At 36.7% G+C, this 12,718-nt stretch overlaps 1 protein-coding gene across 1 annotated transcript in view; it reads left to right on the top strand.

Moving 5' to 3' along the window:
- Positions 1–12,352, top strand: part of LOC145666548 (uncharacterized) — a 36,764-nt gene extending 24,412 nt beyond the window's left edge. Inside the window, exons 3-4 of the mRNA XM_081733866.1 lie at positions 5,052–5,159; positions 11,910–12,352. Of these exons, the coding sequence (XP_081589992.1) occupies positions 5,052–5,159; positions 11,910–12,054 (253 nt within the window). The 3' untranslated portion in view covers positions 12,055–12,352. The remainder of the gene's footprint in view (positions 1–5,051; positions 5,160–11,909) is intronic.
- Positions 12,353–12,718: the final 366 nt, after the last annotated feature.

Here is a 12,718-nt window from a genome sequence, read left to right on the forward strand (position 1 = left end):
CCAATGTGTGTGTTGATATCAACATGTAGCTAATGGACAAAGGTCAACATGTCCCACTACTGCTGGGACACCGTCTCACGCGTGAAAACTAGGAAATTAATGTTGTATATTCTGCTATTACATTTGGTCCACGTTTTGGTAGAACGTAACTAGAACACGATTGTATCAATGTCCTTCTTTGTTTGGGACATCGTCCCACAGTTGACACAAGAAAAGAAATCTCTTAATCCATGGTTCAAATTCTGATAGAGCGTGAAAATAACAAACTTGTATCATGTCCCATGTCTCACGTACTCGAAATATAGGAAAACACCTTTCGAAATTCGTATCCTACACACAATGAACATGCCAAGACAAAGACGAAAATGAATCAATTTGGCACATGTTGCACTACAGCTGGAACACCATACATATGGAAAATAAAACAATATGAGAAATAGGAAGAAATATCTTAAAGCTCTGATTGTTTACAACTGTGCAATAGGAGTATCAAAATGAAACACATAAGCATGTCGGGAGGCTGTAAAGAGCGCTTGCCAAACAAGTGGGTGCTCCTCGAAGAAATGAATACAGAGAAAGTGAGGCTCCCTCGAGCATCAGGGCTAGAGCGCTCGCTTTCGCTCGCGTGGTCACAGTTTCCAATACTACTGGAAGCCCACGGCCTCAGATTCGAGACCCGAGTAATTATTTTCCTATTTTTCGCACGTGGGACGGTGTCCCAGTAGTAGTGGGACATGCTGGAATTTGTCCATTAGCTACATGTCGATATCAACACACACATTGGGCACATTTCAATATCGATCATGCGATTCACTAGTGACATTCATTTAGTTTACCCAGTTTCTTTGTGAGTCCCCTTGCACAATTTCAACTTGGCCTCAGTTGCTGCATCCTTATTCGTATGCAACCGTGCACATCATATTGCATCCGATTGATGGATTATTGGTGAATTGGCAATGGCTTTCATGTTCTTGATGCTATTCTTTACATTTCCGATGCTTTAAAATCATGTTTACTTAGTATGAGCGCATTTTTCCTGGGCATTTTTCGTTACGTGTTTCCACACATGTGAATCACCCTGCTTCATGTGTTGTACTCTACCAACACTCCAGATGTCTTTCTAGAGCATTTGAATACAAATTTGCTACACTTAATACTCAGAACGTCACTGTTGGCCAGCATCCGTACCTGGCAATTATGCAACCACACACATCGGGAATGAAGGTGTCCGCCATTTTGTGTTTGTTCTAGATATCGACTTAATACAAACGAATTATTGTTACCTGGTAGAAACCCTATCAATTCATATCCGGTTAGACCAATTTTCATTTGACAGATTATGAGGGACTCCCTACGTTCTTTTGGGGAATCCCTTGCGCGTGCATGGTAGGATTGTGAAACATGCAAAATTCAATACAGCAGGTGTGACTTCTTCAGTGAATTTTTTACCCGCCCTCTTTACGTTGGATAGTTTCCGAACTATTGGCGTCCGAAAGTCATTTTCCCACGCTTTCGGCACGTTGTAGATCCGAAACTATGTCTGATAGCCGAAAGTTGAAGATAACTTTTTTTTCTTGTCTCAGTGGCAGGAGTCACCTCCCAAGAGTTGTAACATTTATTTTGCAACACCCGATATATGCCACACTATATGGTTGTTAATATATGTTTGTAAATTATGAACAAAGTCGGTTGAGCAATTTTTGAATAATTTTACCCCTTAAACTCGTTGTAGACGTTTGTAGGAGAAACTGCTAATGCCACATTATAGGGTTGTTAACGAAAAATGTATTTGTGAAATATGAACAAAATATAAATCATCCGAGAGGTTTCTAGAAAATTGTAACAATAAATAAAAATAAATAAATAAATAAAATCTTCAATCTCAAGAGAAAACTACCCTCTTCTCGAGGTTTTCAGAGAAATGGCTTGCATCACATTATAGAATAATCAACTGAATATTTGGTAATAATATATGAACATTTTTAAAACGTTTAATGTTCCACGTTTATTTTCTGTGACGAAGGAAGACGGTAATGAGGATAATGAACGAAATAGTAGGAAGACACTGAACAATTTCGAAAAAAAATAATAATCAGCCGTAAAGTGATTGTCACTAAAAATTTCATTTGGCGAGAAGTAGAATTGAACCAAAGACTCCACTCACCAGAAGTGAGTGTACTATCACTGAGCTGCCGCGGCACGAAATATTGGCAAAATCAGCTGCTATTTGAGAAAATCGTCCGGAAAAGACTCACTACAAGAATAAACTACCCCTTCTGGATCTTTGAATGATAACAAACCACTTACGCCATGTTATATTTTTTTTAAAAAAAAATTAATTAAATATTTATGAAAAATAAACAAAATTACCTCAGATACTTCTGAAAAACTACCCCGAAGAAAACAAACCTTAAAAGTAAACTGCTCCTTGTGGATATTTTCAGGCCAATTGTTACGCCATATATAAGGCTTTTAATGGAATATTTATTTATGAAATATAAACAAAATCGCTTAAGTTGTTTTTGAGAAAATTGAGAAGAACTTATCCCCAAGAGTAAACTATCCCTTTTGGATTGTTCCTAGAAAAGGAATTATACCTAATATAAATTTGTTAATGCTAATTTGATTTATGAAATATATATAATTTAAAATGTTCAAAAAATTAGCATCGTTCTATTATTTTATTGTTCTAGGTGTGTGTTATGTTAATTCAAGTTTTTATTCTTTTTCATGTCGGTAACTATTATTGTTATTAGTTTGTGGGCCATGTGTTTTTGTCGACGAGGATTGTCGTTTATGCTCCTCTCATTCTCCTTGAACATATTGACTCCACGCTGGTCTTTCGGTAAGGACATGTATCGGGATTACAGGAGAATAGCATTAGTTTTGTTAAGATTTTTATATAAAAAATAAACTACTAGACTCACACAAAATCTAGGACGGAATGGTGCACATTCATCTCTGAAGATGTCCACTGTTCGTCCTCTATCAAGTCTCCCATAAACCACCCGTCAACCCAGCAAGATATTTGGACCTGAAAGAGCAGGCATAGGACATGGAAATGAAGGGTGACCAAACGAATGATGAATGAAGTTGCTTTTTTAGTCCTAATCCGTTCTCGGCGATGACGGTCCGCTGCATGAAAGGGCTCTTCCTTTCGCATTATGTAAGACAATATTATTTGCATACAGCATGCATCAAGGTGATTACTTTTTAATGACTTCAGACGGGATATTCATTACTAGGACAAATACTCGTATATATGGAGTAAAGGAAGAACTTTTACGTAAATAAAATCTGACAGGTATCAATTCAAGAAATTTATAGTCTTTTTGATTCTCCTCCTATCCCTAGGGCCGCGGTGGCTCAGTGGTAGAACGTTCACCTATGGTGCTTGGGGTTCCGGGTTCGATCCCAGCCCTCACCAAGTGAACTTTGTGGTGGACAAACACCGTGTGCGTGGGTTTTCTCGGGGTTCTCCCGTTTCCTTTCACTTTCTTCATTCCACCATTTCATTCATTACTCATCATCACCGTCTCCTTTAGCCTATCCGCCATAACCGTGGGACGTAAAACTCAAAGATTCCATTTCATTTCATTTCTTCTCCTATCCCCTCCGTTCAAATCCTTAATGAAACACACATATATTTATCAATTTAATTAAAAAGCAGAGAAAGTGCATCTTACCAGAGTAATATGGTGTTGGACCATCTTAACCGTAGCAAATGAAATATTACATCATTGTGGGTGCAATGCATCACTCAGTTCCGTGAGAGAAGATGGAAGCGGAAATCTGCACCAGTCATGTTCAAGCCCGGGGATTGAAGAACCAATGGAGGTATTCAACTCTACCCTGATTTCCTCAAATTACGTCGAAACAGCTCCAGCTGTGTCAATGGGTGCATTATTAATTTGGGGTATATTGTTCCTGCCAGGAAACAACATCTGGACCTTAATATGCACGTGGACCCCTACAATGGCGGCGTAATCACGACAGCAACACGACCGGAAATGTCAGCAAGGACTTTGTGAAAACCAGGATATTACGGCTCACAGCATCACAGAGCCGTCGCCATCTTTTATGGTTGGGCAGAGACACTGCGAATCATATGCTTCTTTGGACATTCGTCACATATAAACATAGATCGTGGGTTGAAATAGGTGGACGATGGCTTATCCAACCATATCACACATTCCCAGTCATCAACGGCCCACGTTACATGTTCGCGGCACCATTGGCGTCGTGCTAAAGCGTGATAGTCCCTTATCAGCAGTTTGACCCGTGCATTCCGCCTCGACTCCATATCCATGTCAGGTAACTCGCGGTGGACTGGGATTGTCGACACAGGTTGTGAGTGGGCGACACAGGTTGTGAGTGTGCTTGAGTGCCTATGTTGTTTGCACCTCAATCGCACAACAGTTCTGAGTGACAATCCGCTTTGATGCTCAGTGGTACCTATCACTGGTTTTCTTCTAACTACTATTCCTCCTCGCTGATATGATTTTGCCGTGAGTTTTGTAGGCGTCATCAACTTGGACACTGTCCTTCCATACTCAACACACTTGCCATTTTCGTCATACTCGCGCCAAATAACCGAGCGCCAACATTTTGCCTTCTTCGGAAATCAAATGGATCGCTTATTCTACCTTACACTATTACACCTGCTCAGTTCACTTACAATTTCGTTCTAGTGCTCCTCATGCAATGCTAAGTTTGCACCACCAGTAACGCGGCGCTATGGATCTCGCCTGACTATTAGCACTGATGTATTCTGTATATACTATTGTGGAACATATTTTTTATGCATATCCAGATATCTCGATGCTGTATAGTATACATTATTGCATCACTCTAAATCGATGAATATTACATGCAGTTCTTTCATATTTTCTTGACATTTTTCCTAATTTGTATTATTATTGAGAGTAGAGAATTTTGGACTGTTTTTGTTGTTGTTGTTGTTTATTTGTTTGTTTTAACGCTACAATGTACCAATGATCGTTCTCACCACTACTACAGTAGTTAAGCATTCATTACTTTTCTTTTTACAGGTTTGGAATGGATGGACATGCATGTGTTCTTCGCATGATATGTGAAGTTACCCAACAACCTATACAAGATGGAAGTATTTTTGGGGAAATTCTAAATCTTATTTTCAGGTAAGATAATTAATATATGTATTCATTATACTAAGAATTAGTGAACAATGTTTACAGAAAATAAGTTTGACTCTATGCTAACTAGTATCTGAATAATTAGAACTTAAGGTGCCCTGTTTTCTTTTCGTAAGGTCTCCTATTTCCGATAGAGCTGGCTGACATTTCTCGATAAATTGTAGTTCACGTCTCATAGAATTTCATGTTAAAAATATATGTTAAACTCCGTATAAACAGACAAAAGTTTTACTTCAATGGCACACATTTTAAGCTATTCCATAAACCTGAACGCATGCTACACAGTCAATACACTACTTTTTATTTTAGTTGGAAATTAATTTTTGTCAAATTGTAATTTTTGCTGTATTAAAATTGAATTTCACTGTTCATTTAAACTGTAATGATTATATTATAGTATTTCATGTTTCATTGTGATTAATTCGACACTTGTACGTAGATACTAATTTTGTGAAGATATCGTGTCCAAAAACTAATCATCCGGGAAACTAAGGACTATTATTATTATTAGTATCCTTGGTTGTAGGAATAAGTTGGATTTCCTTCACTTTTTCTTCTCCTACTTTTCTGTTTTTCTACGATTTCCTCCACTTCTGAAGCGAATTTATTCATATTTTCTATCCCAAATTGATTAAATAAAATTATAAAATTCAATTTCTGAACTTTCTTTCCCAAACTGTTCAAGCAAAGTAACTATTATCCTGCAGTATGCTCCGTCCTCCTGTAGCTTCAAAGTTTTGGTTCTTTCTGAAACTTTTGATAGAGGTAACATATCCCACCAGGGTGTAGTTTTATTTGTACCTGACATTTATTTCATTAACTTTGTTATTGATATGAACAAGAAATACGTTACATTAATTTTTAGACAGTAACGTAAATAATTTATGTTTATAAATTATTTGTAACTATAAGGATTTATTGTAAAAGTATAAGATGATTCAATAATATGAATTGATCTAAAACATGACTACTATAAGGTATTGTCTGTGAAGCAAGTAAATGTACACCTGCTTGTAAGTATGGCATCCCTGCACCGGCCGATCTGGAGAATGTAAGAAGTAAATCAGTCAGATATGATTTCAAATGTATTCTGGCCCCGTGGTACACGACCCATAATTTCACCACGCTGAGCTACTGTCAACTCTTGACGACCAGGCGTCGCGACATGGCTTTGTTTCTCAAAATAAATGTCTTGGATCATATGCTGTAAATAATATGGATGACGTTATTTCACATGCTCTTCGACAAAATTGTGTTGTCCCGCTTACTTTTATAATTAAATCAATATCCGTTTCACAAGAAAGTCCCATATGATAATTTTGAACATGCCTAATTTTTGCAGTTACATTACACTTTAATAACAAAGTGACAATAATAATTTACATGAAAATGTATAGTGAGTGCTCACTGAATTGTGACCACCTACCTAATAATTTGTTGGTCCACCTTTTGCTCAAAGAACGGCCTGGACAACGGCTCGGTGGCATCGTGCATTGTTGTCGTGAAAAATACCGTGTCCGTGTGGATAGAAGTATTGTAGGGTGAATTGTAGGGTGTGCGTTATTCCCTAACAACTGCAGATGTCATATTGTGGTTCATGCACAACAACGATCCCAGTTCATGCCAACAGAAACATCCCTAAACCATATAGCCGTCCCCACCTGCCTGTATACTACCCATCATGCATGAGGAGTTCATAGCTTCGTGTTGGCGCCACATACGCACGCCGTGGGTTATGAGTATTATGCATCCATTATTGTATTGATCATGTAATTCCCGGGCACTGATGATTCGTTTGGATGTCACTACCCGTTTGACACGACGCTCGCCCGCTGCGTAATTTTTCGTACTCCTTTGCAGATCGTTACCCTTTTTGGAGATCGTTACCCATTTTCTTACCACTATTTCTACCCCTTCACAACACTGGAACAGGCACATCTGTGTTATTGATGCACCTGTTGCTCGAACACTCACAATCATGCCGTACGTATCCTACCCATCTCCTATCGTACGAGTGTGCTGTCCAGCCCTGAATGTGTTCTTTCTCTGCAATACTCTCAGTCGGGGTAGTCATGTTATCGCTCGGCTGCTGTCCATGCCTTCTTGAGTGAAGGAGTAGTCGCAATTCAGTGAGCACTCACTGTACATATATAGCTCTATAATATTGAAAGGAGAAAGTAAAAGAAAATCATTCGTTTACTTTTTCAGAAGTTATTTCATATTACTAATATAATTTAATATTTTCCACAATAGTCCCGTAAGGTCGCACATTATGACTGAAAGGTCGCAGGTTCCCTACCCCTGCCCCAAATAAATAATTCTGTTTCCATGAATTCTGCTCTCATAAGAACTTAGTTTTATACCGTCAAAGAGCGACAAAGGTATATTTTACCTTACTTTAGCGTAAAATATTAAAACATTTGGCCTATGAAATCGTAAAATGAAGAAAATGAAGGAACACTTCGAGTGGATTCGAGCTATAATTCTTCAAATATGTAGTCGGTTGTCTTAACCATATTTTGCTTATTTTTATGAAGTAACAAAATTAACTATGTATAAAGACGACTATATAGGGCACTAATTAAATGGTAAGGTATGTTACAGTAAAAGTACAGAAGACGTAAGAAACAATAGATCAGAAATGAAAAGTTTACCTTTAGAGATAAATAAACAAAATCTGAAAGTACATAATGAGTAAGTTTGATAAGACAATAATTGTTACAACTTCATTAATCAAACAGAGCAATCAAATATTTGGCAAACAAAGTTAGTCCGGTGTGAGTTGCTTCCATCGAGTTCGTTCAAAAAATTTCATGTAACTATCAGACGCACACAGAAGTGAAAGATATAAAGTATAGAAGTACGAAAAAGCCAATTGACTGTTCGATGTTTTTCGGGAGAAAACTAAGAAAATCTGGAAATAGAACCCGTATTCGTAATACAGTTTGCGGCGAGATGCGACTTTTGGAGCTCAAAATTTGACGACAAAGGGATCATGGGTTGAAAGAATCGAAACAGGAGATATACCAATAGCAGATGGTATCTTGTGTTTGATAATGAGAGCAAAGAATTAAATAACGACGGTGAATTTGATATAAACGTTCATTGGTGGGTAATACCGCATGAACGACAACAAATCAACTAGCTCGAGCATATACAGAGGTATACAAGGTCAACAGGTTGTTCCAGATTTTCAGCTAAGTGTGTAGAGGATTCCATAGTTGAAGAGCTACGTGGTCAGATTTATGTCGTATTAAAAGAAGCTGATATAATTGTTCAACATACGATCGGAAGCAGGGACATCAGTATAAAAATAAGACCAATTGAATATAATCCTCAATAAATAAGGGGAACATCTGTGTTGAAATCGTAAATATGGAAGATTTTGGACCAAAGAAAGGGCGTCAAAAGCGCAACTCATAGAGTGGTATGGATGGTCGTAAGTTGTATTTGTTGAAGCAGGTGTACATGAGTAATGCGGTACATATTAAACGAATTGGAGTCCAAAAAAAGACCTCCACGTAATGATGGAAGAATATTGCCTCTCTACGAACTCGGAAGAATAAGCTTCATCATAAAATCAGCCATAAAGGGAATCAAGTCGGTGTGCATATTGTTCTATTTAGGAGAAGATTTTCGCAATAAACCGCAATTTATAACTGAAGTAAGTATTTAAGTTATGAACTCTGTGAGATAGAGAAATACAACATAAGCGAGTGACAACCAAGGATTTCTGGATTGCTTGAGTTTATGATTCTAAAACATGTTTATATGTTTATATCTATGTCAAATCGGAAATTGATTGAACAAGAAATGTAACTCAGGTGAGATGATGGAATGAAAATCAGCAAACGAAGGAAGAGTGTTCCGATATTAAATTGTGGGCCATCAAATTGCTGAAAGCGAACCACTTGGGTAAGGAGACGCGTAACGTGTATAGGGGTGGTATAAGTGACAGTGGTATTATCAGCATACGGTTGAACATTTAACTGTTGAAAATTGTCAGGTATCAGTGCCAAATGGAACTAATTAATGCAACAGCGGCTTTAAAGTTAAGTAAGGCCATTGAAAGGAAACAGCCCTGACGAACACTTCTTAAAGAGAGAGTTAAGGAAATGTAACTATTTGGAGACAGAAAGTGCAATTTTGGTATGATCTCTGAAGTAGAGAGTTAAAGGCAATCGGAAAGTTTTAAATCTGTAGAATAGAAAATAAATACTGGCGAGAAAGGGAATTGAAAGCTCCTTTATAACCTAATGCACCCGCATTAATGCATTTAAATTTTAAAAAATAAGTGATGATATCCCATATTTTCAATACTACTGCATAATCTTAAAGGTCAGGTGGAAAACCAGCTTGGAAGTAGCTTATAATTTTGTGAATGCTATGATAAAGTCGTTCATACATGCTCTTGGTAAAATATCCATATTAAGCGCCGTGTAGGTCGATAAGGCTGAATTCACGAAGAAAGGCTGTTTGGGTAATAGAACAAATATCCCCTCATTCTGTGAAACAGAATCACCTGCTAAAGAATCGTTACATATATCACACAGAATGGGACTAACGGGATCGAGGAATTCATAAACATAAAATACAATTTGTACCGCGTCTGGCATCGACCATGCTGGTGTGAAAACTTCCCGTATATCAGAAATAATAGTAGTTTTTAAAAGGAAGCAAGCTTCATCAGAATAAACCCGAGAAGGTAATAATTGGAATAATTCGGAGACTGCAGTAAAATTGGAAGGATTCCACATATATTCGAGAAAAATATATATATATATATAAATTGTTAATGATTGTCACGGAAGCAGTGAATAAAGAACCCTTTGTCATAAATGCTGTCTATGTATGTGTTTCGGCGACGTTGAACTTTGAAACACAGTGATACAACAAGAATGGTTCGTCTGAGAAACATTCAGGAGTGCCTTCATGTATAAAATTATTTAGATTGGATTGCAATTGTAAAGCTTTCCTTCTTTGTTTAATTTCTCTGATATGTTGGTAGTATCTAAGCTGGGCGACAAGTAGTGGTAATTGACCTTTATGTTACTTATGTTGCCATTGAAAGATGGATCTGATTCTAGGTTTGGTATATCGAACCCACCAGTAATGAAGAAAACAATGACCGCGACGTAATAAAAACTGTCACTTCAATGAAATAAGTTTTTGTTGTTAGGTTGACGTAATAGTGTAGCATTCGATTTCCAATAAGAAGGACCATATGAATGAAAAATGCCATGTGAATATTTTAATGAAAAAAACATGGTACAGTGATCTCTGGAAATAGAATATTGCTTTCAAAAATCTTCTCACGATGTGGAGCGGATATGTACCATCGACCAATTCTGAACTGGCAGAGGTTGTCCAGTAGTGAATTTACGATAGGACCAGTTAAGGAACCAAATATCGACAAGGTGTAACTGTCACTAATTGCTGAAAGGAGTGGCAACTATGATACTCAGCAGTCAGGATCAAAGGATCAATGACACAACTAAAGTCGTCACCATTAATAAAGGGATGTACTTTAGTAAGTAGTAAAGTAATAACTGCTTCAGCACAAATCTTTCTCGTTTAGACTGATTTGTCTCTGAATAACCATATTATTTTATGAGGCAATGCAACAGATACCGATACCATCTTCCAGTAAACAAACGATCATTAACAGAATGCTTTGTCGATAAAGAATATCCGTGCCAGAACTGTTACAGCCAAGGTTCACTATGACCTAATAATATGAAAGAAATGACAATTGACTTATCATTCACTCTTGGAAAAAAAATAAAAGCCACTGTTATAAACAAATTGCGCCAAGAGATGTTGATTGTCGCACTCTTTAGAAATCCGATTAACTTTTGAGGTCATAAAACATTTAAGTTCTGTAGAGGAGAGAACCATCGTAGTAAATCCCAAGACTTATCTTGAGCAAATTCGGATGAGAATGTTGTAGATAATAATTCAGAAAATTTATTAGGTTCGAAGATAGGTGTTATTGTAGGACGAGGAACTATAGTTTGTAAAGGAATAAATTCACAAGCTGTCACAGATGATACTGAAGTGGAATAAGTAGAAAATTTATCTAGTTCTGTCATTTTGGATGAAACCTGATGCGATTGTCTATCGTGGTAAGCGACCCCCTGGTAAGATTGGGGATATAAGGTGAGAACACCCGATATTTCCAACAGGTAGATAATTGTCCGAGATAACGAATAGTAGTTCGATGTCCCATCCACAGTAACACACGAAGGGAAATGATCAGTTTTCATGTAGGTTTCACGTATTCCATTGTAAAAAGCTCCAAAAGGGGACTGCTGTTCTCACTTCTCCTTGATCTAATGGCTACACTGTACCATAAATACTTAAAATCTGCTTTAGTGTATCTGAAGGTACGCTGAAAGGTAAATCCATTACTTTCACTTTAATTATATTGACAAAGTCACTAGAGATACGGAAATAGCTGTCTTGCATCAGAATATGAACACCGTATCTGATCCGGTGCAGTTTGTAGAAAGATTCATAGTCCTTGGATGAAGCAAACTGAAGATATAGAATAACCTACATTTGTAATTGAAGGGCGCGAAGTATTCACTAAATAATTCACCACAACAAAATAAGCACATAGATATTTAAGTCCGATACACACCACTTGTACGTAGCAGTGTCGTGGAACAACTCACATATTTGTAGGAGAAATATTATATTGAAATTTTGCACTAAACTAATTGTTTCTTACAGGACACCTCCTTATGAAACTATTAACCAGCACTCAGCTCATGAGGAATACATAGCAGCAAGATGGTTAGGACAACAAGGAAGAGACTGCGGTAGATCATTTCCTTCGTGTCCGTCTTCGCCATTTGAAATAGCAAATAAAAGGTAGAAATAAGTATTTCTAATAGGCCTGGCAAATTATGAATTATTAAAGAAAGCAGAGCATACTAATATTATGTCCTCTATAACTTCTGGTAATACTTTTTAGTTACATATTAACTGTAACTGAAACAGTTTGTTCATGTATATAATTTTCAAACTATTGTGATAATGTTTAATTTTTTGTTATATTGGAAGTTAACATTAAAGCGAGAAAAGATAACCTAATTCAATAGCCTTAGAAACTGCTTCAGTTACTGAAACCGTTTTCAAATTTTCCAAGTGTTTATTGTCCAATATTCATTAATCTCTACATAAAAGTGATGCACTATGAGTTTTTAGAGGAAAAGTGAGTGTGATTTATGTTAAAACTTAGTTATAATGAATATTATAAAAGTCTGCTTTAAGTGTATGCTATTTATAAATTCTTGTATAAAGTTAATTATAATTTATTGCTTAATTTATTAAAATAAAAAACAAAGTGTTTAATTAACATTATTTCTTCTCGAATTTCCATCTCCCTTGTATTTGAAGATCCCAATTCATGTTTATAAACATACATATATAACATTTACCTCCAGAAGTGCCTCGGACTAGCTATATTTTAACTTAAAAAGTTTGTCTTCATTTGAATAATTTTGCAAATATTTCGATTAACTGTAGCTTCACATAAC

This window comes from Thermobia domestica, chromosome 12 (genome assembly GCF_964235325.1).
Source record: "Thermobia domestica chromosome 12, izTheDome1.hap1.1, whole genome shotgun sequence".
NCBI classification, from domain to species: Eukaryota; Metazoa; Arthropoda; class Insecta; order Zygentoma; family Lepismatidae; genus Thermobia; species Thermobia domestica.